The sequence below is a fragment of the Rhyacophila brunnea genome, unplaced genomic scaffold, assembly GCF_057557595.1.
Source record: "Rhyacophila brunnea isolate RB1 unplaced genomic scaffold, BYU_Rbru_1.0 scaffold_16, whole genome shotgun sequence".
In the NCBI taxonomy this organism is placed as follows: Eukaryota; Metazoa; Arthropoda; class Insecta; order Trichoptera; family Rhyacophilidae; genus Rhyacophila; species Rhyacophila brunnea.
In genome coordinates this window covers 30,228,129-30,256,083 of record NW_028232816.1, presented here as the reverse complement: position 1 = coordinate 30,256,083, position 27,955 = coordinate 30,228,129, and the positions used below count along the sequence as shown (strand labels likewise).

General features: G+C 33.9%; 1 protein-coding gene across 1 annotated transcript; it reads left to right on the top strand.

The window, feature by feature from the left end:
* The first annotated feature begins 165 nt into the window (after positions 1-165).
* On the top strand, positions 166-26,349 carry LOC147074625 (peptidylprolyl isomerase domain and WD repeat-containing protein 1). Its single transcript, XM_085943596.1, has 9 exons — positions 166-424; positions 514-813; positions 1,810-1,897; positions 5,224-5,664; positions 6,612-6,804; positions 9,790-10,024; positions 22,320-22,508; positions 24,336-24,487; positions 25,928-26,349. Exons 1-9 carry the CDS (start codon positions 310-312, stop codon positions 26,069-26,071), a joined length of 1,857 nt encoding a protein of 618 aa, XP_085799722.1. The 5' UTR covers positions 166-309; the 3' UTR covers positions 26,072-26,349.
* Positions 26,350-27,955: the final 1,606 nt, after the last annotated feature.

Here is a 27,955-nt window from a genome sequence, read left to right as displayed (position 1 = left end):
TCTGATTGTTTATGTGGTTTGATTATTAAAATCATCCTGCTACCAATAGGTTTTCATTTTCTTTTGTTTGCAATCTCCTGATTGAATATCCACAACAGCTGCTGCCCATCACTACATAAACTGTATCCGGCGTTGCCCTGTTCATTGATGCTTCACTTTAATAATAGCGTTGCTCGTTGCATTATTGTTTATTGTGATTCTGAGATAGCTGCCATCTGTGTACAATATACCACAGCAATTTATCGGCTGGTAAACCTAACCTCCAACATAATATTTTGTTTTCTGACAAACATTTAAAATCGTCTAATAATGGCAGATTCGGACAATAAAATACCTGCACAGGATGAAAAGGAAGAATCTGACGATGAATGGGTTGGGCCATTGCCTTCAGAGGCCGTACAGCCGCAAGTTAAAAAACGAAAAGGTAACCTTCAAACGAAACGTCAAAATCAGACCTAGGACATAGAATTACATTGGGATGAATAATTATTTATTTCTCTTTCTATGTTTTAGTTTTACAATACGAGAATCTCTACTTGGATAATTTACCCTCTTCAGAGTCGTACGAAAAAAGCTACATGCACAGAGACATTGTTACTCATGTAGTTGTGACCAAAACTGATTTTGTGATAACGGCAAGTTGTGATGGACATTTGAAGTTCTGGAAGAAGGTGGAGGATAATATTGAATTTGTAAAGCATTTCCGAAGTCATTTGGGAGCTATCACTGCTCTCACATCCAACTGTAATGGATCATATCTGTGTACAGCCTCCACCGATAAGTCAGTGAAGATATTTGACGTTATCAACTTTGGTGAGTCCTGGAAAATCTAAAAAATAATTATTGAATGGCAGTCGGCTCAAGCCACGATTTTTGCTTTTTTAAGTTATATTCTGATTTAAAATCTCAAAGAAACATTTCATTATTTGAAAAATTGCACAAGCCAACTTTTTATTAAATGCTAAATTAAATGATGAAAGTGAAATAGCCTAACCATTGTATAAAAATAAGAATTTCTAAAACTTCAAATACACAATTGAAATTAACAATTTCAACGACGTCTAATAGGACATAAATAAATAAAAACCTTTAGATAATTTATTTTGTTAGGGAAAACTAAATACCTACATACATGACTTTTTAAAAAGGCAGATTTACTTAGAACACTTGTTCTGAGTTTGAACCAATTGGTTCTCTGGTTAACAACCGAAAACGCGTTTACACGGCCGTAATTACACCAATTCTTACGTTAATAACGCCAATGAACTAATTGGTGGCATAGAGTTAAGCACCTATTTAGCTAGCTACAAACGTTACTGTATACTTAACCATTTTTTGCGCATGTATACATGAGCATATATATTATTATTGCATAAGTTTTTTTGACTGCAAACAATATACAAATCTTTGAATTTTTATATTGTATACTAATTGTGCCGTATGGCTGTCATGCATACTTGTGCCAAATAGTTGCTCAAGTATGCTGTTATATTTTTACCCAGCTTTATAGTTAAGTATTATAAGATGATTGGTAGATAAACGACTTTTATTACTGGCAAACATTAAATATTCATTCGTCAATATTAATTTTCCCCGCTCTATTATACACTGTATTCAAAGTATTATATCTTCATCTTCTTTGTGAATCTCCACTGCTTAAATGATCTCCGTCGCTTTCCAGTCTCTTTGCTTCTTCCCGAGTCTTGCTATCAGGCCTAGGGTCTATGGGCTATGCAGAGCACTTATTTTTAAAGATATATTATTTCTATCATATATTGTAAATTATAATTTATTGATTTTTCTTTTTAGATATGATAAATATGATTAAACTGGATTACGAGCCATACTGTGCCGAATGGATTCATTCTTCTGGAGATGCCATAAATGCATTAGCAGTGTAAGTAATAAAATTATGATTAATTTTGTACTATGACGAAACCGTCTACGTCAAAAGAAACATGTCCACGTATCCAATACAGTAAAACAGACTTCGGATTTAACAGATAAAATTTCTAGTCCGTATTCAGTTTGTATACAATGTTCGGGGCATGGTTAGTTCGTGACATAGAGATATTAAATTAAAAGAGGGGCAAGGAATCGGCTTTCTCATACAGCTGAATGAAGCAGGCCAATAATAGCCGATAACTTAGGAAAAATAGCGACGCGATAAAAAAAAAAATCAGGGCATCACAGAGGATTTACTTTGGTCATTATAATGTACCCATATAATATAATGTTAACACTCAAATTTTGCCACAAATTGATTACCAGCCCGTCCCACCATACTTTTTCGCCATACTAGCCGGCTTCACCATACTTTTATATAGCCTGCCGCCCCTAGGTTCGTGATCTCACAGTGTTGTGTGCAATAATTGGTTCAAGTAGTGTCACTTTCTGCAGTAGTTTTATCGTGTGTCGACTGATGTTCTGATGTGTTTTCATTCAATTTAAACTCTGCGTTGTTTAGAAGCATTGTTTATTTATTTAGTTATATACATATCATGGTGTAATTAAAAACATTTAAACTAACTACTTAATTAATATAATATTAAGAAACCTACATTATTATATAGATAATAATGAACATACATAATTTATTCATAAGCTACTTTGGCAATCGATTTTTGTTTCTTAAATCACTATTACTTCGATTACTAACCGACGTCGTGGATTTCTCCAATATTTTTTATTAATAATATTATTATGTTACATCATAAAAAATATTGGAGAAATCCACGACGTCGGTTAGTAATCGAAGTAATAGGTATCTACTTTGATTTACGAAACAAAAATCGATTGCCAAAGTAGCTTGATTTGGAAGAGCGCTATGAGTAGGTATTAAAATTGACCAATAGTTAAAATTTGTCGCAATTAGTATGTCACTGCATAGCATATTGGTAAATGCGACGGATGGGGCGTAAACTCGGGAGATACAGGGTTCGATTCCCCGTCGGGGTGGCTTACTTTTTTCAAAAAAGATTTTATCTATTGGTTATAATAATATACTCTCTCAGAAAGTGTTTTTCAAAATTATGTATGTTCAATAATTAGAATGATACATTCTTAAATCTTGTGAATTATTTGTTGAATAAAAGAAATAGTTAAATATAGATAATGAATTTTCGGTTATAATGGACACCCTGTCGCTGGAATGTTTTACTGTATCATATAACTCAGATATTTAAATGGAATTGAATAGTAGAATATTGTTTGTCTATCTTATAAAACTCGTAAATTCCGTTTCAGTAAAATTGAATACTCATAATAAGATATTCTGTCTACCTTTGTATTAGATTTTTACATCCATAACATAATATTATCCATGTAATTATTTCTAAAATCAATCCACAAAACCCTTTTAATTCGTGTCCATACAACAAAAATATTTGCAAACTTGGTCAACACCATAAATCTTATACACTTTGTTCAATTTCATTTTAAAGATTTAAATTTTTTTTTTTTTCAAATGATTGGTAGATGGTTTTTTCTATACAGTGGAACCCCGATCTACCGTTCTCGCATAAATCGTTTTCCCGCACGGATCGTTCATTTTTGAAAGTCCCGCCAAACACCCATAAGAACAATGTTAAATAATCCCGCATTAAGGCTATAACTCAGCTGAGGCATGGTCTAAAAAGTTCCTGACTAGGTGATGCGCGGAATGCGGGTCGCGAGTGCAAATTACGGAAGCCGAACGAAATATAATTTGTCATAAAAGTTCAACATGCGTCCTTTTTATGTTATGTTTATTATTATATTCGTAATAATAATAGTATATTCATTGACATGTTTTCTTTTTTAAGTACATACGTAAAGTTTTTTAGTCATCTTTACACGATTTAAGAATATTTTCATCCGATGCTATGACAAAACAAATCAACGTGCAGACGCGTCGACTATTGCTCTCCGAATGACAACGCGGCCGTAATTTCATTCTACATACAGTTGAAAATTATTTGCTGTTTCACTTAGTGGGCTCGCACATCAGAACTCGCCGCATGCGTCTTATGTCGAATTCGTCGATGCGACGTCATGTAAACCAAGAAACAAACTTTATTAAATGGAGCTTCGCAGATTGGCCGATGCAACTGCGACGCATGAAAGAAATATGTTGTTGCCGCATGCGTCGAGTTGCATTGTGCCAGAGCCTGCATGTCGATATCGACCAATATCGACTCCGCGCATGCTTAACCGTTCCCCGATTTATCGTTTTCCTCGATCTATCATCTGAATATTATGGTCCCGTCACAAATATTATCCCGATTGACCTTTTTTGTTGAATATTCTTTCGCTTTCGTAGAATTGTTTATGATACACACAGACCTTTCACTCGCGTCGCTTTGTTTGCACAGGTCGGTCGGCGCTCAGGCTTGCCACGCATCTCGTATCACGAATATTTATAAATCGCAACTAAAATACCCCCCATGAAAAAACTAGAACTCAGCTGAGAAACTGAAAATAATTCAAGACGTCGAAAAAAATCCAGGAGAAAAACGAGCTTTTTTTTTAAAAAAAAAATATATGTCCCGCATTTATCGTTTTGTTAGGGTCCCTTGAAAACTGTAAAATCGGGGTTTCATTGTATCCTGAAAATAACTTGTGGGTTTATGAGATTTATAAGATAGACCAATGATATGTATACTAGTGAATGTAACTAAGATATTTATTCGTTACCGGAAACGAAATATCAAAAATTTTCCTCTAAATTTTATAGTTTTCCTAAAAATTTTGAATAAACGAATGTGGAAATCATTTTTTTCTCGGTAATCCGGCACCCATATTTTTTCACCTATGCCAGATTGTCGGAAATGCCTGATTATTGGATTTCTATAGGAAATAATTCTTTCACAGATTTGCACAGTAAAAATCTTTATTAGTTTATTAGTTTATGTAAACATGGCTCTCCGCTCTGTAATCCGGCAGTTTAATGTGAAACCTGCCGGATTATAGAGTAGAAAAGCTGAGTTGCAAAATGCCGGACTATTGGACGTGCTGGATTGTTGAACGCCGAATTACCGAGTACCTACTGTATATCATAATATCGAACTCTGTATCTATGAAGCTTATTAATTTTTTCATTCACTTTCCCTGGGTTATATGCTGTGGCGTTCGATGAGAATATTATTTGTCCATGTGGATTTTGTCAGTTTTAACACAATTAGGTCTCTAATTATTAATGAAAATTCCCTTTCAATAAAGAATTATTATCTATTATTATTTCAGGTCAGAATCCAGTAAAATATATATTTATGATGGAATTCAGAGCAGTAACGAACCGTTACACGTTTTTGAAACGATGCACCGACAGCCGATCGCAGTAATCAAATACAATCTCAAATTCGACGTCTGCGTATCGGTGGACCGGGCAGGAATCTTGGAATACTGGACGGGCCCGAAACACGAGTTCAAGTTCCCGAGGAATGTGGCGTTTGACTCGAAACTCGACACGGATCTGTTCGAGTTTGCTAAGAACAAAACGTTCCCCACAGGTTTGGCCTTTTCGCCAGACGGGAAGAAGATGGCAGCTCTCTCTGTCGATAGAAAAGTTCGCGTGTTTAATTTCATGACGGGTAAATTGTCGCGGGTGTTCGATGAGGCTCTGGCCAGGTTTACGGAACTCCAGCATCAGACACAGCAGTTGCCCAATATGGAATTCGGCAGAAGGTACTAATACTGAAATGTCCTTATCGTAACTTCACATAGGCTCTATTTATAGTTATATCTTCTTTGTATTATTATATATATTCTTTGGTTACCAATAATTCATCTCCATACTAAGATCGTTTTGAAATTGCTGTCAAATGTTGTGATCAAAGACGTTGAAAAAAACGTTAGCGTTAACTATAGAGTAAATGTATGAAATTTAAGCAATAAAAAGGATCTCTGATCTGATTAAATTAACTACAAATAACTTCACACTTCTACTATGAAATTCTACTATAATTTCAGATTCACCAATTGGTTAATTACAAAGATGATTCCATGTGCATATAATATTGCCAAAATAGGCCTTGTATATTTAAATTCATAGGATTTGATAGTGTATAATTAAATTTGACTTCAATTTGACATTTCACGAATCGCACATATTGCCATATCAAAGCAGACATTTGAATACAAAATTTAGCTATAAATACCCGTGGAAAGATACTCTCTCTTCAATTGTATATAGGCAGCGAAAAGCAACACAATGACCATTATTTTTAAGATGAATAATCATGTGAAACACCGAGAAATGCGTACGTAGATTATGTAAATAAAGACCAGAATGCGAGCCGCCATTTTGTTTTTGGGGCTGCCAATAGAAGAAGAAAACAATGTACTTGTTACCAATATAACCTCACTTTTTTTCGAAAATGGAACTGCCTTTAAAATTCCTAATACGGACTGTGTATTATACTCCTTCTATCTAGACTCTAGAGCAGCGGTCGGCAACCCGAATGCATTGGTGTGCCACAAAACAGTTAATTCATGGATTATTAAAATTCTCGCAATAGTCCCATGATAACACTAGCTCCACCGCCGCCCTTCTTAAACATATCACAGTCTAGTGTTTCATAATATGACTCGATATAGTACGTGGACACTTATCATTCTTTGTTCTTTTACAGAATGGCATCCGAGAGAGACTTGGAGAAGTCAGACGCAATGCATTTAGCAAATATACTGTTTGACGAAAGTGGTCACTTCATTCTATACTCAACGTTGTTGGGTGTAAAATTGGTGAATTTGGTCACAAATAGATGTGTGAAAATGATTGGAAAACCAGAGAATCTGCGACCCCTCAACTTGGCGTTATTTCAGGTATAACAATTACCACAAAATACTTATTTTTATTTTATTTATTAAGGAAAACAAACAGTTACATATTGATTACAGAAATTTATAATATAATAATACAAAGTTAATGCAACCAGCAAAGTTTCCATATATACATTATATTATAGTTAAGCCTAACAAGATAGAGAGTAAAATAACATAAATATAAAGAAATTACATAAGAAGATTACATGAGAAAAATGAGGAAGAATAATGAATAATTAAATAATATACAAAAGATAAAAAAGAAAAATAAAAAAGTAACATAAAAAATAAAAGAATTAATATATATGTATAAGTAAATACATTATATATCTATTTATACAAAATTTTTGAGATAGCATGTTTAAATGAAACAGGTGAATTATTAAAAGGGTCATACATCAACTTCAATTAGGCACTATTAGAGGTTGTGGAAACATGATTCTCTTTTATCAAGATTTTTTATGGTATTTTGCGATTATCGTTTCTCCAGAATCTTGCAAAATGGGAAGTTTACCACAACGACAATGAATATTTAATACAATACAAATAAAATAACAGTACAGTAAAACCCTGATATAACGGACAAAATATCTGGTCAAATGTGAAAATTGTTAAAAAGATCCCATTAATGTTATACTATACATGTTTAAATCAAAGTGTCACCGCTTGCAAACTATGTTCTGCGCATGATAATCACGTCATACCTCTCGTACTCGAATTCAAGTCATAATGCCGTCCAGCTCGTAGACTTACCGTAGCACTAACGTTTACGACGCTGGCCACTAATTCACACAGCTGCACCGTAATTTTATTTGTTTACTCAAAATGAATCAATGCATTTATTACTCCATTCAATAAGTATATAATGATTGGATGTAGATGAAGGTGACCCTGGGCATCACATCATGACTGAAATTGAAATAGCAGATGATTTCTTGGAAAATAATCATGGACGTAAAGATAGTGAAGAAGAAGAAACAACACGACCATAAACAAAAGTGATCAGTGATAAGATTTTTTCAATTTATTTATTTTTTTAACATATTGTGAACATTACAAATTATAAGTTTAAGACGTTTACAGCATGACATTTAGAAACGAAGATATATAAATATAACAGTATTACATAAAAAAAGAGATAGATCAGTAGATAAATTAGATAGGTACAAGGAAGTACACCGGATGAGTTAAGCAGACCCTATTTTCAGAATTTATAAAATAACGTCCACCTAAACTCATTCTCACGTAGGCGGAATATATCAACACCCGAAGCAATTTCGTTGAACATAGTTATCGCCCTCCCAATTAGCATTACCAGTCAGATCACATCTCGATGATCTAATTACATTATTCACTATTCGTCAGAAAACGATATTCAACTATATTACATGCATTTTTAAAGAGTTAATAATAAAAAAACAGCAAACTTCAAAAAGGCAAACAAAACTTGATTCTTTTTTCAAAGCTGGATTACCGAAAGCAAGCGCGTCAACATCGAACATTGACGTCACTCCACAACAGGTGTCTGGATATATCATCTGAAGACGGATAAACAGGATTTTGTTTGTTTTTTTATATAACATACTTTCGGCTTTAACGGACACACCTCACCCGCATTGGACCGTTCTATCGAGGTTCTACTGTACAAAAAAATAATCATGTCACATGAGCTCACAATACACTCGCGCCACAAACAAAAAGTGTGAAATATCATTTTACTTGGTATTTAAATGTATCAGAACCACACTGAGGCCACCTCACGGTTATCATGCCACACCATCAACCTCACATGTGATAGAATGTTTTTTTATTTTCTGCATATTTACACATTTCCGAGTCATGTGGCCTAATATATCATTGATTTTCGTGGTTTGGAAAGGAGTTACAATTAATTGTAATTTTAAACACAAAATTATTAAATAAACTCTATGCTTTCACTTCGAAAAGAAATGGTTTCATTTTAGTAGATGAAAAAATACATTCTATACATGCCTCATGAGAATGTCCTTTTGCAGTAGTTATTGACAGCTGATAGACGAGTGGTAATGTATCTGCTTATGAAGTGATGGGTCTCGGATTTGAATCCCAGGTCTGGAAAATTCTCATGTTGTTTTTTAATGTTTAGACCCAGAACATAATTGGTAAGTGTTGATACCGGGAAGAATGGAGAGGGCTCACATGTATGTCGGTGGTAGAACCTCCTCCAGTATCATATCGGTTAGAGGGATGTGTGTGACGTCATTACTGACGGGGTGAATTATAACACAGAAACTTTTTGATCCAATAGCCCTGCGCAGGCTCGGTTTATTTACACTAAATTATACAGGTTAGGAATACAAGGGTTTAGCATGACTGAGATAAAGTAACATTTAAATAACAGGGACCACGCGGAGTATGTCGGTAGCCAGCGGGCACGCGGCGTTCGAATAGACAACACTTCACTTTGCATTCTTTTTCACATGGACGCGTTTGCACATTATTTAATTTCGCGGGCACTTTGATATTCATCACAATGTCTATTGATAATTAAAAATTGGTTTGGTAATTGGCTAGAAGCACGGTTGATCACGCCATTGCACGGCTGATACCGCCGCCGGCGTGACGCTGATTTTATGTCATCACTTCGTTGTAGGTAGATTCGAACTGTCCGCAAAAACTATTTTTTCAAGGGACGCTTCCCCCTCGCGGGGTAAGGGATGAAGTTGCTTAACAAAAACTCGCACGAATTACGGTATTTTTCAGTGCGGAGTGGGCGACCGTAAATACCCTTGGTCGTAGGCAGGTACTTCCCTTTGTGACCGTGGATACCCGAGATTCGCATCGTCGTTTTGGAAGATAATGTTTGTGAGGTAGGGCTGTGCAACCTTTTAGTTGGGGAGGTGTTTTGATATTAATGTTAAATGCCTGATGCGGTATTCGAGACTGAGTATTTGGTAATAGTGTAAGTGGCTAAAATATTGTATTGTTTCTCTCTCTTGTCTTTAGGGCCGGGGCCATAAATCGAAAGGGAGCCTATCACTTGAGATGGCAGCGTCAGATAATCCAGCCTTGGCTGCGGTTCCTCCAGATCCCACCCTCTTTTGCACTGCCTTCAAGAAGAATAGGTTCTACATTTTCTCGCGGAGAGGGCCTGATGATTTGAAGAGCCTCGAAGCAGACAGGGATATCTTCAATGAGAAGCCGTCTAAAGAGGATATTATCTCGGCAACAGAAGGCCAAGGTAAGAATTTTGTTGTTCACTATGTTTTATTGCATACAGACCTGCTGTTAGCTTTAGAATCTTTGGAGTGTATGCGTGTGACGAAAGATCTCTCTGAAGATTCTAAGCTGAAATACCTATAACTATTGGAATCACCAACAGTTAATGTCTACAGCCGATATGCATAGAATATAACAAATTTCTATACATTATTTAGCCGTTTATCAGTCGATTAGCACTAGTAAACACAGAACAGATTAGTAAATTGAATTCAGATAGGCTATACCCCAATACACTACATTTTGAAGCCGGCTTTTGAATGTGTGAGTGTTCTACGAAAATGAAACACACAATATAAACGTGCAATAGTGTGTGTTGCAGCCATCAAATACACCAATATTGAATGAGCGTCAGTCCATAAACCGAGAGCAGTTGTCAGACGAAAGACAAGCTTAGAATGACATATTCTTGACACGTGTTTAAGTTTATCCCATATTATTCCACACTCGAGATCGGTTGCCTGTTACTCCACTCCTGTTAGGTATTTCAGTTCCCATTAATTCTGTGTTCCCTGCTAGTAAACAATATTAACATGCATGTAATAACATAAACATGAAACGCCATTTTGAATATTGACATACGCACTTGACAGATAACCTGAAAATGTGTAATTTTTAACCAGAAATTAAAAAAATAGTGTCTTTTACTTACTTCTGACAAAGGAAAATTAGTAAGGTACAAGTCTGTTTACTGGAAGCCAAGTGGAAACAGCGGCAATTTTCATTGTCGATTTTGGTAAAATTTATGAATTCAAGAATGATAACCTAACAAATAATCCAGTATATCGGCTATTTTCAAAATTTTGCTGCTGGCTTCTACTAAACCAAGGGTAGTCAACCTGGTCGCCTACCGCCCACTAGTGGGCGTTCCAGCTTTCATGGTGGGCGGTAAGGGTTTTAAAAACATTTTCAACATTTCTTTCTGTAACTCTGCTTTATAAATTTTGTAAATTAAAGTTATTTGCCTACTTTATAAATCACCATCACTGTGGAACTGGTGGGTGGTTAGAAAATTTTACTACTAACAGAGATACAAAAGTGGGCGGTAGGTATAAAAAGGTTGACTACCCCTGCACTAAACAGACAAAATGTGATATAATAATTTAGTGCCGTGTCAATGAAAATCTACACTTGACATTTTGGGTATACTTTATCACTTTTCATGCATTTATAGATGAAAACACTGATAAAGTAACCATTAAATAATTTAAAGTTTATATAAACCAACTTAATTTATGAATACTCAATTTTTAAGCAGCTGTAATTTTAGTTTAGTAGTAGCTAGTTTAGTTTAGTAGCATGGCATTTTGACATTGTTTTGATTCAATGTAATTCAATATTCTATTCATCTCCGGCCATGTCTCTGAATCATAGCGCTAGCAGCATATTTCTTTTTATTCAACGAATAAGACACTAGATTCGAGAATGTAACATTCTATATATTGAATATACATAATTTGAAAACATCTCGTGCATATACACACCAGAAAATATCATTTTGTAGATAAAAATACAACATATTCATTATCAACAATGTTTGATATAGGTGGACTTTTCTGGAAGTCAATGTTGTGTACATGTATGTCAAAATTCTAATTCGTTCTACACTGGCAGTATGCATTGGTGAGTGCGGTTTGTGCTTGAAGATGCCGAAAGGCAAAATCCGGGCCGCAAAAAACCACTCATGGAACAGTATAAAACTTGGATCAGCTAGACCTTAAATTCAAATTTATAGTTACATGTAAATTGTACGTATTACATTTCGCCGTGAGCTTTCTTATTGGAAAGAGATGACCGTATACTATACGGTTATCTTTATAGTACCGAGATGAAAAAATTATGCGTTGTTCGTAGAGCATTGAAGACAATAATGTTCCAATTTTATTAGATCACAACCTGGCCTAACAAATAATCCAGTATATCGGCTATTTTCAAAATTTGTTTGATGCTGGCTTCCTGTAAACCGACAAGAACTGTGTTTTATTTAGACAGGAATTTTATGTCAGCATTATACGACCGAATAAGGTTGAACGGTCTTTAATATACGGCCATATATTTCTGATGCAATATTTCACGGTGAAGTGTGATAAGGGAAACTGCATGCGTTCAAATTTCCAGACACGGGTATTTATATGTATATCAATGGCATGGATGATAATCGATTTTCATGTTCTCTTCTTCCTTCCGTGTATTAAACTTCCTGAATTGGGTCGATGCGAATTGCCATAAACCAATCAAGACTTACATTGGAGGCAGTATAATTTCAATCTTAAATTATTCAATCCGTCGAGGCTTATGTTATTTTGTATGGGTAGGCAATGAAAATTATGTGTGCTGAAATCCAATAGCGGTGGTAAAATTAATCTTTACAACCTATTGACAATTATTTACCTATGAAATCATAAATGGGTTAAAACTGCGATAAGATAATAACATGTTAAATAAAGGTAGGGGACCCGACAGCCAAATGATTTGTCATCATCAGTCAGGGCGATCCAATGCTCGATGAAGGCCTTTTCATGTTGCCTCCATTTCTCTCGGTTCTTTTACATATTGTCGGCTAACCTAGTTTGTTGATTGAGCGTGTTTTAGAATAACCCTGTGGCCGTTTAGTGGTCTTTCGGTAAAGTTTATTTATCTCACGAAGGCGCACCCCCACTCTACTAGGCTGGGTGGGCATGTGTCCGTTTATTGGCTTCCGTCCCTTTGGCGCTGAACTGCCTACACCGTTCATGTTTAAATTCTTTTTATTTGACCAAATAAAATCGTTTGGTATTGAATTGTGATTTTTATTTATTTATTAAAAAATTTTCTAAATGGCCTTATCTATTCACTATCAATGTGACAATCTTTACTGATATTAAAATTTAAGTGTTGTATCACTGTCATTTTGAAATATTGTTTTTTATCAACGTTTTAATTATTTCCATGATACCTAAGCACATAATGTTGTTTTTTTTAATTTACATCTCTGCGGTTTGCTATAACTACCAGACCAATATTGATGAAACTTGCAAAGCTTATATAATATAGACTATCACTAGGTATATAGTATAGTTCCAATTTAGGAGACTTTTGTCTCGATCTCTCAGGAGATTCTGAAGTTACAAGATAAAACTTCTCGAAAATAATGCACAAATAGGTAGTGGTCAAATAGCAGCGGTGAAGTGGTGAGGTGAGGTTACGAGATTGCATGCAACTGTCGTCGATCATGCGGCCTCACTCGTGTGTGATACTGACATACGTGTCTAAAGGCATGTAGTGGATATTCATATAATGGAACAGAAAGACAGAGGAGCCCATGTCATTGTGTATATTTGTCCACTTTTTATTTGCATATTTCACGCAGACAAAGTCGCAGGCGATCGCTAGTTTATATTAAACATGTATGATAAGCTACTGTCACGACTTGTGGTATTAGTGCGAGTAGGGAGTACTAATGATTAGCAATAAGCTCGTGTAAACAAGCCTTAACTCTTATTAGGTAGGTATAGGTAAATCATTCTACAGTGGCACCATAGGCGATTCGCGCGTGTATTGAATTGCTTGCGACAATGCCTGTTTCAATGCTAGTAAACAATACCACTACAACTGCAAGCCGCATTTGCTGTACTCATGGTGCCACTGTAAAATGATTTACCTATACCTATTTATTTAATGGATATAAGAGATAGATGACAGTGCTGCTGTCCTATTCCAACGCATAATTATTGATTTGCTAAAACTCACCTGTTTGTTAAATTTGCATTGAATTTCAATTGGTTTAATTGAAATTTTATTGAATATCATTAAATTTGCATAATATTTTAGAGTACCTGTCATTGACACAAATACTAACTGCCCATACATACATGCTGTAAAACAAATAACAGGGTATTCCGAATTGCTCAGTGCTAATTTTTTTTTTTTAAATAACACATTACAATAAAATTATTGACTTGCGATTTATCGGTCTAGATAGGAAAATCAATTCACTGTCTAATTTCCAATGTAATATTTGTACCCAGTTTCACTGCAAGTAGTGACGTTTACGGATTTTGATTACACAGTCATGAAAGGAGTCATTTGTAAAAATATGATAGTAATAGTGGATCACTTAGCACTTCTTAGTTTTACCACAAAAACAATATTAATTCATATGAATAAAACATATTTTTTACACTCTATACTAGTAGCGAAGGATGGCTGTTGAAATCTGACATAAATCATGCACGTTAAACATTTTCAGTCATGTCAGTGTTTTTTAAATAAAGAATGAATGATGATTTATATGCAGTACAGTGCAGTACTCTCATCGATTAGAATTTAAATTCAATCTAAGTTGTTAGTATTAATTTTCCAAAAGGATCCAAAGATTCCACGATCGCCTTGAGCATTTGTTAACTTTAACTAGCAATTATACGGAACGACTTAGCTACCAACTCGATCGTGTTAACAATAAGCAAACGATATACCAATTGGTCAGCTTGGTGGCTACACTAAACAGTCTTCCCTCATATTATGTTGTTACTTTAAAAGCCAATGGAAACTATTGGAATCAAGTAGGTAACAAGTTACTGATTGTATTTACTAGGATATTATTTTTGTTTTGTATTATTATTGTCTGATAAAATGATGAATAGTCAGGCAGCCTTCATAATGTAAATGTAAAATTTGTGTTGTTATGTCAAACGCAAGACAGGACATATCACGTCAATTCGGATATTGTTGTACATTCTCATTAATCTTCAACAGGACCGTGCCCAATAAATAGGATTTTTTCCAATTTGGTCAGGACTCCAGGGTACCAACCAAAGTGACTTTTCATGATGATCGTGCCAAACGGCCTGAGAATATGCCAACGTAATTTGAGCTTAACTAATTGAGATATTTTTACCTGGAATCAAAACACTTAGGTACATATATTATTGTATCTTGTTTGGTTGTAACAAAAATATGATTTTTTGAACAATTAATAAGTAGTCAACAACTTATTCATGTTATTATTAATTATGTATTTCCGAGCCCCTTAACTTGTCGAAATATATTTCAAAAGAATAATTCTCTATTGCAAAATGGTATTCTACTAAGTAAATTCTAATTCAATTGATTATCACCTAATCAGTAATTAATGCTTAATATTATTTTTTATGACACTATTTTTCTATTGAAGGCCACAATTACTTTCTAACACCTTGTAGTCATTCATGTGCCTAATCAATAATCATAAATATTACATTATTTTATTATTGTCTATGATCAGAGTTGTAGATGTCATTATTTTTAATAATTCATACCTATCCACATAAAAATGTGTCTATTAATTTTTAATCATGGTTAGATTTCTACCTACTGGCAATGTTTACTGGTTGCCATGGTTACGAGATAAGTGATGACATCTACATAAAAAAAACAACATTATTTGAACACACTCATTATGACAGAAGGCCTTAATAGTGAAACTTGCTTGAATCATTAGCCAATGCTAATTCGTTTTTATTTACACACTGTCATGAAGGACACTGCAATTGGCTGCTATGTATCCTAACCAATATTAGTCTCCAACCGATGGTCGTTGTGTTAACTACGTATTGTTTTTTATTTGGCACACAAACATTGTTTTCTCTGCCAAGTTTCGGTACTGTCAAACTAGTTAATGTGTTTTTTTTTTTCGAATGAAAACTACCGTGTTTTTTTTATGTGTGTGCACTGGTGATATTTTTATTTTTAATCAGTTCAGTGAATTCTACCCGATGTGAACATTGTCTGTCCATGCGGAATTTAGTTTGGTAATTCAGTGATCAACTAACCTTTGTGAGCAACGCTCGTCTCCCGGAGCAAAATGTTTAAAAAAATGTGCTGTTGCTGCAAGAGCAAAAACTTGGGCACCATGGATGTCACGTTGGATGAACTGGAAAAAGACAGAAAAAGTATTATTTTCCTTTGACCTACTTATCGATTTCATATATAAATGCTGTCAATTTTAACCGATAAACAGTTTATAACATTCTACAATGCTTTACTGACTTGTGCCTACCATGGAGTAGATAGAAAAATTATTATATTCCTTTTTTAAATGCTGTCGATGTTAACTTATGAAGGCATTAAATAATTTAAAACCTTCTCGTATATATGTCACTCTTTCACGCCCGTTTTGTGGAATAAGAAACAGCAGGGAACACCGAGCTACCCAAGGCGTCGGCAATAACGACTGTAAACAAATAACACATTAGCCCCGCCTACTTCCTGTGCGTAGAGAGCAGGCGAGATTAATGTGTTTATTGCCTTTGGTTGCTATCGCCGACAGTTTTTAGATCGCGCATGTTGTATCAGATTACCTCATTCAGTGCCCCTTCCATTATTTCTGGTTTCCTGCCTAAACTATCGAACCTTAATTATATAATATGGTAAATTTATAACAAATATTTGTATGTAACGTACCTATTCAATATTAGTTTTGCATATTATTCTATCATGTATAATTATGTAAAACATTTAGAAATTTAAAAAAATTAAATATCTGAAATCTGTTTCCGATATATAAATGATATCTGGATTTCAAATATTGTGTAGCAATATTTATTTTATTGATGTGTACAATTTTTTTATCACTTTATGATATTAATTGATTATTGTTTGTATCGAGAGCGCGATGCAGAACTGTTGACCTTAAGCAGCCGATATAGCTACTTAAACCAAGAAGTTTGTCTTCTTCCTGGTTTTCTTTCGGCCTCTATCTTCTACTGTATGGTTAAGGCTGTACTTCAGTTGGGGCACGGTCTATAACAATCGTGACTACACGATGCGAAGATTGTGCAAATGACGCGTGCAGAACAAAACATAATTTGTCATAAAAAGTCAACATTCGTCCATTTAATGTTATGTTTATTGTTATATTACTAATAATAATAGTATATTCATTGACATGTTTCCTTAATATATAAAGTTTTTTAGTCATCTTTACACGATTTAAGAATATTTTCATCCGACGCCATGACAAAACAAATCGACGTGTGGACAACTCGACGGTCAGTCTCCGATTGGCGACTAGTGAGAAATTTCATTGCACTATTTGCCGTTTCACTGAAGTACGCTCTTAACTGAAACAGCGCATATTTATCATTTCGCACGATGTGAACACAGAATTCAAGTTTTCGTTTCCTCACAATGAATAAGAATCCTCTTGTTATTTATTCTTTGTTTCCACGATATAATGATACTCCAGAAAACTTGTCTTGGAAGCCCTTTTTTGCGACTCCTTAATGGTTGTAAATTATCAGGCAAAAATTAATACACTGTTCGGAAAATTTCACAGCTAGCCAGTGCCACTGGTTTCCACTGAGGACGCCTGCACCTTTTCGGATACATTCCCCATACCCAGACACTCCGAACTTTGATTCTGATAATGAACGTTCATGGGTGGGATACTCATTTATGAATCACACCCACGATTGATGGTCGTGTGCACTTGGCACGGTCCTAATTATAACGCACGAGTATTTAGTGTCGGCTTGTGTAGTCTGCGCTGCACTGTCCCGTCTTTAGGGCAATATTAGAAGAAAACATTTCTTTTAATATTGCCGCAGTAAGTAAGATTTTTTTTCAACCATTTTTTTATCCTTGGCGTCATGAATTTATGATATGGGTATATTTTCTAAAATAATCAAATTTGCATTTGGCCTACATCTCTTAGTATTTTCTATTGAAATGTTAGCATAAGTATGTAAACTTTCAAAGGTTTTTATCGTGAAGGATTTATTATCATTTTTATTACATTTTATTGACTCAGTATTTACCCGGATAAGTTAACATCGTGTGAAACGCAAATATTTTCAATCTTTTTCTTTATGCGTTTGTTACGGCCGCTCCCCAAGAAGATAATATTTCAAATTTATTCATTTAACATTCAGTGACTGGGGATTAAACAGGAATACAAGAATACTTATTTGAAAAATGAGTGAGGCGCAATTTTCAAAGCAACACATACATATGTATGCATTAAACAGGATTCAAACATGTAACTGGTTTACAAAAAGCAATTAGCATTTTATTCCCAACATTGGATTACTGTAATGTTGCATTATATTATTATTAATTGTCATAGCAATTTGTCGAGACAACATTTTACATATTATTGATCTGTATGCAAAATCACATATTAATAATTCAGTAAAATGCAATGTTTAGTTACTATGTAATTCCACTTTAAAAAAAACAGTGGAATTAGTTACTAAACATTGAGTTTTATTTATTTATTAACCCATAGCTTACGGGCCGCACAAAATTGTGTTTTTGCTAATTACTTTTCAAATGCAAATTAACACGTTAATTACAAAATTAATTAAAAGGGCCCGTAAGCATTGTGTTAATACAATGCATTTCTACCATGAATTGATAGTCAACACCATCAATGAAGGAGAAAACAAAATAATGAACATACATAATTTGAAAACATCTCATGCATATATCCACTAGAAAAAATCTTTTTTTAGAAAAAAATACACGATACCTGATGGGACTTGAACCTGTAACCGCTGGATTTGCGCCTGTGTACTTTTCCCCGTCGGATGTCGTATTTTATAAAAAAAAAAGATTGTTTCTAGTGGGTATATGCATGGGATGTTTTCAAATTATGTAGGTATGTTCAATAATATATAGAATGTTACATTGAATTATTCATTGAACAAAAGAAATAATTTATTACATATAATAATATTGTGTCTTGTCATTTGTATGGATAATTAATGTTCTGTATGAGGAGCAACCCCAGGATAAGCTAAATGATGAAATTGAAGCTACGAAGCGATGATTCAGTCTGCAGCTGCATACTATATTATTTATAAATAGACAGTCTGACTAATTAAATAAATAGCTCCATGCAATATTCTTCTTTATAAATTAACAGTAATTATCCAGGTAATTAATGTAGATAAGTCTAAGTAGCAAAAAACATGTAGAAGTACCTAATTAAACAGGTGACGCAAAAGTCACTTTGCCATTTAAAATTTTAACAAAAAAAACTATAATATTTTTTCAATTTTTGATACTGATTTTGGAAATATGTTCTGTGGAAATTTATTATAGAGAAATTCTATTTCCAGCAACAAGGTTTGGTACTTTCACATGACATGACGTATAATAATATATTGTGGTGTTAGGATAATATAATTAAATTTTTAGGAAAATCATTTCAGGTATATTTGCCTTAAACTATCTGTAATGCACTAGAGACAACCGTGTCCGGAAACTTGTACGTATGCAGTTCGCAGTATCACACTTCACTGTGAAATGTTGTATCGGAAATATATGGCCGTATGTTAAAGACCGTCCAATCTCTTTGGGTCGTATAGTACTGACATAAAATTCATGTCCAAATAAAACACAGTTCTTGTCGGTTTACGCTTTACTGGAAGCCGGCAGCAAACAAATCTTGAAAATAGCCAATATATTGGATTATTTGTCATTCTTGAATTCATGAATTTTGCCAAAATCGGCTATGAAAATTGAATCTAATGAAATTGGAGACCGTATACTACGGTCATCTCTTTCCGATAAAAATGCTCACAATGAAAATGTGTAAGAGTAAGAGTGAAACAGGGAGAAAACGCATTAAACTTACAAATGCAAATTCTAAATTTGAAAAATTGAAGGAATCGTTTATTTTAACGAGGTCGTGAAAGAAAAAAAATGATAATAAACCGGTAATAGCATACTGAGAAATTATTTGGTATCCAAGAGGTTTATGACTAATTATAATAGGGATTCTTCTTCTTTCGACCATGTCCGATCCTAATAGAATCATATGGGCCTCCACAGAGTAGAGGTTTAGGTAGAGGATAATAGGGATAGGGTGCAGTAAACCTACTGTAACCTTAGGCAATACACAATCGATCAAAAAATAGAAATATTATAGATGAGGAAGAACCATCAGCTAAGCGTCGCCGCTTGACAAATGGACGATTTCAGCTAGCGACATGCTCGGCAATATCAGGAGACGATACAAAAATACCGCTAGGCTGATGCAGTCGCTCACAGACAAATAAATAATTGAGGCTGAAACACCAGAACAAGGACAGTAAGACGGAACATACACGTAAACGTATGAAAGAGAGAGAGACAGGGAGAAGACGTATAAGAATGGCAACGGGTAATATTTGCTAGTACCTATAGATTGTTATGTCACCAAATTGCCGGATTAGCGTAATCGGCAGAGTGGGGTGCCTGCTAATTGACATGTCTATTAATCAATCACACCCATTGCTTTAATTTGTATTTTTTGTTTATCGAATAAATCATTACAGTTTTTAGGAATCTTCGTGTTTACCTAAAAAAAGTTTCACTTAAAAAAAAATTAACAATAAAAATGTTAAAGTTACTTCTGGGCCACCTTTATTATATTCAAAGATTGTTTATTAAATGAGTCTTGAATACAATTATCATTACTTCTCTCCATAATATTTATTTTATTACTATTTTAAAATACACGTAATATAATGTTATTGTACCTATGAGTTTTTTCCATTGACATTATTTTGTGATTCATCTAGTGGGTGGTAACAGAAAAATGTGCTCTGAGCAAATTTGTCATGTTTTGTTTTTGTTGAAGATATACAATTATTATTACTAGCATTCTATGATGAATTGGCTTCTTAATATACCCAAAGGCCCCGTAGCGAATGGGTGGAAATAGTCATTTTTTTTAAGTTTTCCCATTTCCACCCGCTTTGTATGTAAACTTGTCATAATGAAAGTACTTTAATACCTCACTTCCGTGTTCTGCTAACTGCGTGTTACCGGTATAGGTAATAACCATGCACTGTAGTGTTAAATGTAGGATTTTAAATTGTAGATAATCAGTTTGATTTTCTCAGCTGGCATAATGTTTTAAATTGGACCTCTGATTTACTCTGACTAACGAATTCACTATTAAAATAAAACCGAATAAAAATAAAAAAATATTAAATTATTATAAAACACAGGTAATACAATAATATTACAAGCTATAGTTGCGGCTAAGGAATTCATTTCCTAGCCACCCTCAGAAGCAATGATGGGATATATTTACATGTTTAATTAAAATTCTAACGCATGCGTTTACGAAGTCTCGCATGGTTTAAGTTTAAGTCAGGTAAAAAAGAATCTGTTCATACTATTCATCAACCATTTTACTTTTTTTAAACTATATAATAATTATGACGTAGATAATAATATATTCATACTGTGGTTTCCAGTACAATATATGGCAATTATATGAAACTTTTTAACTCACACTCTACACCTGGAAACTCAGAAATAATGGGAACTGAAATACCTAACGGCTAAGGAGTAGCAGGCAACTGATCTTAGTGCGAAAGAACACGGGATAAACTTAAAACGTGTCAAGAATACTGACAACTGCTCTTTGTTTATGCATTGAAGCTCATTTAATATTCGTGTATTACACACACTGCACGTCCATAATGCGTAGTTCATTTTCGTAGGACACTCACATTCAAAACCCTGCGTCAAAATGGAGTGTATTGAATACATTATATAATTAAATTTTTAGGAAAATCAATATAGCCTATCGGAATTCTATTTATTAATCTATTGTAATCATATTATTAATCTTATCTTATTTTTACTTATCTTATTATTTTTTTATTTATCTTAATATTATTAATCTGTGCTATACACTAAACCCCTAATAATACTAAAGAGAGGATATTGTCCGTCTATATGAAACCGATTTCTTTGCGTTTGACGCACAGTAGAACCTCAATTATATTATTATTTACTTACCTATAAAACGTTATACCATCATCTTGCTTCTTAGTATGGCTACCAAATTTAAACACAACACAATTAACCGTCTTTTCTCCTAAATTAACTAAAAATATTGACCAATAACTTTATATTTTGCATTAAAAAGACTATATATTTCTAAGCACAATAAGTCAAACAAATATTTACCGGCTACCCTTCTAGCTTCACTAAGTTGATTATTCTGTCTTAATCTAATACATATTGCGGAGAGTATAGTGTGCCGAATGCTTTCTCACTCGCACTTATGGTTAGTTTTTGTTCAGTCCTTGCTAAACCCAAAAAATTTAAATGATGTTATGTATATAAAAAAATTATAATTCGCGACCATATTAATACATCAATTTACACCTCTTACTGAAGCATTGTAATAGGATAAGTATTCTTATAATTCTGAAGAAGACAGTTGTCGTCCCTCCATTGGTCTTTGTTCCTGATAAAATTCTCTTCATATGTTCGATATCTTCAAATTTCAGGTGTGCAGAAACTGTACGACAAGGCAATCCTGCACACAGAGCTGGGCGACATTCACATCCGACTGTTTGGTAAAGAAGTGCCAAAGACTGTGGAGAACTTCAGCGTCCACAGCAGGAACGGATACTACAATGGACATATATTTCACAGAGTCATCAAGGGCTTCATGATACAGACTGGAGATCCTACAGGTACGTCTTACAAGATTGGTATGAACCACCAGCGAATTAGTTGTTTTACATTTTGTTACGGAGCTGACTGTCATAGCTAGGCGGTGGTAGGGTTTTGCAATCACAATGTCTCGCTTGATTTGTTTGTCCCATAATCACGAGATTTCGAAATTAGTTTTCATATTATTTTCACCTGTAATTTTTGTGAAATAAAGAAAATATAGCTTATATTAACCTTATCACTGCCAGCCAATTTTTACTAGGTGGACACTTTGTAGGCCAGCTATTTTTGGAATAAAACAAATCCCTTAAAAAATATGAAATAGGAACAGAATGATAAATATTTGTGAAAACTTACCAAATCAACATGTTTCTCGAGTTAATCGTGAATATTTTCACGCTAAAATGATAAATATTGTTTAGAAACTATACACAAATAATTTATTCAGAAATTATGACGTTTACTAGAACCCGCGAGTTAACTCGTCCGTGGCCTGACGCGACATACATGCTTAGGCGAGTTAACTCGTCTGTGGCACTGATTTTAAGAGAAGCAATTCGCAGCTCTGCAATGAATGTGATGTTTAGGAGGAAATTTCACACATGGCGGTACAATGCCCCAAATTAAGCAACACAGAGTTAGTAGAGCTGCGACTTGCAGATGTATTTGAGAATACTGAGGAACTCGAATGCGCCACGAAATCGGGGAAAACGATGACCTCTGTAAAATTGTAAAGTAAGTAGTTAAAGAATGCCTGAATAACGGATCGTCACGCAAACGAGACAAGGCGTTACAACAGTTGGTCGGAGTCAAAGACTAGGCAAAATTATATAAAAATTGATACCTGATGTCTATTGGTCGAATACTATTGGTCGTCAGTAAACTAAAATTGTGATTTACTTCACTCCTACAACATTAATTCTGTATGTAAAACGTAAAGGGATTATTACTTATTTTTTTCTTTTAGGTGATCTGGTAAGTCAAATTAATCATAATGCATAGAGAAGAAAAGGGACGAATCAAATTGATGCCATTATATTTCTATTTCTATATAATATTTCTATATAATATTTTATATTTCACACAGAAACATAGAAGTTCCCATAAAAAGTCGTTCAAAACCCAATCTATTTTTGATTCTCCTGGAAAGTAGTGATTTTAGACTTATCTTTTTTATTCACACAAGAATTAATAAACCCATTAAAGTTTTCATTTATGAGATAATTATTTATTAATTTCATTCATATTTTTAATGACAGTTTTATTGAAAATGAAATATCCTATGCCTTAACCCAGCCATAGTCGTAATTGCATATTTGTGTCTTATACTCAGTTGACACTTAAACCGTGTTGAAAACCTAATTGAATACGGGACTGATTCAGTCTTGCGCAAGTATACAGTATAGAAATTCAAACATTTCCATGTGGCTTGTACAGTCAAAGGAATAACACATTCATTAATGTATACTTGTGTAAAAAAAATGCATAAGTATGCAGTTACATCTGTAGCTGGCTTTATTCCCTTTCATCATATCATAATGAAAGTCAAACTGATTTTTGACATACTTTTTTATTACCAGTGGCGGCCAATGACAAGAATATTAGGGAGTACAAAAAAAGACTCACCTATTTATGCAAGAATTCCATCCTCCGATTACACAAAAAATATTGAAGTCCGACATTGACGATATCATTTTTTTTTATCAATAATTATTAACATTTAAAAACCATTTAACCTGTCTTGAGTCATGGTGGGTACTTCTCAAAAATGACTTAATCCTTTTTAAGTTGAAAATACTTATCTGGGATTTCAAGCCCTAATAGTTTGAATATGTCTTTTATTTCAGGAACCGGAACTGGCGGTGAAAGCATATGGGGCGGAGAATTCGAAGATGAATTCAAACCATCGCTAAAGCACGACCGGCCTTACACGCTGAGCATGGCTAATGCTGGCCCCAACACCAACGGAAGTCAATTCTTCGTCACTTTAGCTCCGACGGTGAGTTGCAATCTTTCTTATATCATGTCAACTTGATCAGACATCCGGTTCATACTTGAGTAAATACGATACCATTAATAGATAATTCTGAAACAATTCAAAACCATACCTGTTTATAAAAAATATGGTACCGGACAGGATTTGATCCTGCATCAATCGGACTCTGTCCAATGTGATTTACCAATTTAGCCACCCGCGCCATACTTGATTACAACGAAATTAACTAATATAGTGCAAATGAAGCACTTTTTAAATTTCACTAATGTTGGCGACTGACTCTTGTGGCTTAAATCAAGGAACTATTAAAATAGGTACTTACCTTCATTACTATCGTCATGATATCTCTAGATTTTATTCTTAACCAGTGTTGTCAACCGTACTATTATTTTGATTCCTGGAAAAATGTAAAATACTATAATTTTATCCCAAATATGCCACAAATACTATAACTTGGAAGGATTCCTGTACTATAGTTTTTTCACAAATATAATTTTTATACCTTTGTACACACTATAATCTTTAATTTTTACTTCAACAAATATTTCACAAAATTTAAGAATGTATCATTCTTTTTTGATATGATCAATATAGTATAATTCAAACATTTCTCAGAAATATACTGATTAAAGAAAACCTTTTGAACAAAAATATGCTGCTGGCATTATAGCCCGTACAAGAGGATGGCTTTACTGCTGACAGTACATATTATCGCGGCCATAACAAGAAAATGCATGTGTAAACATGTATTATCCCGCAAGTTGCAAGATTGCATGCATGAATCAAAAAAGTTTGGAAACTTCGAAATTTTCACGCGACAGTTTTTTTTTTTTTTTTTTAATATCTGCGCCTGCGGAGTAGAACTATAGCGGCGAACCTGCCAGTAAAAAAACGAGCAACACCACGCACTCATTTTGAGGTTAATCGATTTTCACAACCTGTCAAATAGTACTATAAAATAACGACATCACGTCTCGCTTACTCTGGAAGAATGAGATTGGCGAGACAGTCAGAACTTTATGTGTAAACAGTTATTATCGCGATAGTTTAAAATACATACTATTGGTGCAAGTAAATCTATGCACGTGTACTACAGGTGTTATTACATTGTAAGAAAGTCAGAAAAGGAAGGATTTTAAAATGTGTGGCTGTTCCAAATTTAATTTAATTATTATATTTAATCGGACAAAGTCCCAAGTCAAAAATAGCATTGTGTTCTACGTAAATCAGGGATTGGGGAATTTTTTGGAAATTACCTCAAAATTCTATTTGCAACAATATTAAACAATCAATACAAATTATCAATTATTAAGTTTTCCTTTCAAAAACGTCAAATCGGAGTTTCACTGTATGTTATCAGATTTGTACAATCTGATTGTGTACTATCATATGATTATTTCCAAGTGTAACAATGTTTTATTTTATTTTTTTGTAAACTTTCAGCCGTGGCTGGACAACAAGCACACTGTGTTCGGGCGAGTGGTGAAGGGCATGGAGATCGTCCAAAACATAAGCAACATCAAGACCAATCCCAAGACTGACAAGCCGTACGATGACATCAGGATTGTTTCTGTGACCGTTAAATAAACAATAAGGATTATGTGGACAGTCACATAAATTAATTACCCATGTATATATACGTCATTAGCGATAACTTGATTATTTCATGTTAACCTTACAATATTTTTTAATTGCGAGCATTTAATATAATAATATTATCCATGAATGATGAATGATATGAATAGGGCAGATTAATTGAGGAAAATGATGGTCCATCAAGTTGACTAAATCGACATCAAAGTTAGATGTGCAATTATAAATTCTACATACAGTAAAACCTCGTTAATACGAATTCCACAGGACCTGGGACTGTGAAATGTATGGGAAAACATTAAAATTTTGAAAAAAAAAAATTTGATTTTCAATCATAGATCCATAGATGTGCCTACCAAATTTCCAGTTCCGTGTGTGTTAATGGGTCATAAAATGTCAGCATTATACTTATTACCTTCTTAAAATAAATAATTTATGATGTTTTAAGAAAAGTCTGTCACAATTTTCAATGACTGGCTCATGAAATAGTGTACTTTATTACGTTTTATTGAATATTTTTATATGCCAGGACTGAAATAATTCGAAATTGCGAAAATTTCGAATTACGGCGAATTTCGAATTATCCGTGTTCTTATTAACGAGGTTTTACTGTAACAATATTGAAGTTCAATAGAAAAACAACTAGAAAAAAATTGTTCTTAGTTAAAATGAGTGTTTGAAATTTTGGCTTAATTTTGAAATCTTGATTTTTGAGTGAATTATGTTTTTTTTTTGATTCAGACAAATAAAATTGTACAGTTCCATATTGAACGGAATCAATCAATCCAGATATTCTCGTATAGAATTAAATCCTAGAAAGGTTTATGTATGTGATTTCATGACACATTTAATAAATTACAGTACTCTCTAAGTAATCCGCCACCCCAAAAACCAGACAATTGTCCAATTAGTGAAAGCGGCGGATTAAAGTGCATACATACAAAATAATATGGTAAAAATTAAAACAGGTATTTCGTAAAAATAGTTTTTTTTGAGAAATTTGTACTAGAAAATTACGGTTTTATTTATAATTAAAATCACGTATTAAATTATACATATTTATAAATTAAGTTTATTAACTAAATATTAAACAATAAATCACTTGACACAACCAGTTGTTCAGTGAGGCAGATATTCTTGAATGGCTTTGAATTCCTGGCTTTCCCTATGATCAAAAGCTTCATTTTGTGTGTCCCGGTTGCATTGGAGCACGGCATTATTGTGATGTGGTCCTTGGGCACTTTCCTCCCATGAACATTACTTTCTTCGCGATGAACGTACGTTTTACGAAGAAGAAGTTTCCAAAATAAACCCGTCTCATCTGCGTTGTTTACTTGTACGCGGCGGACTACTGAATTTGAGAGCTTGATTTTGTGCTTTCAATTAGTAAAAATAACGGCGGATTGTAATAGTTGTCGGATAATCGAGCGGCGGATTACTGAGAGTGTACTGTACTATACACTTGTTTCTTTACTGAAATTTTACAGGAAATTTTTGTACATCGAAAGGTATCTTTAAATTTACTGTTTTTGTGTAGAACTAGGTGGAGGTTGTGATAAATAATCAATTTTAAATCTCGAGAAATTAATTTTTTGAAATTTCGGGCATCCTCATCTCTCTCGCAATATCATCAGTAAGATTCTCGAAAATTCGCGAAATAGGCAAAAATAACAAAGGTAAAAGTTGAAACAGAAAAAGAAAGTTGAGGCATAAAAGATATTCGAATGACAAACCATGTCATTCAAATATTACCTGTTCAACCAACTTTTGAATGATTCTGTTGTGTGATGGTCCAAATAAATAACGTGCCTCATTTTGAATGTATTCTCATCAAACCAGATTTAAGATTAAACTTGAGGCAGAAATATCTCTATTCGG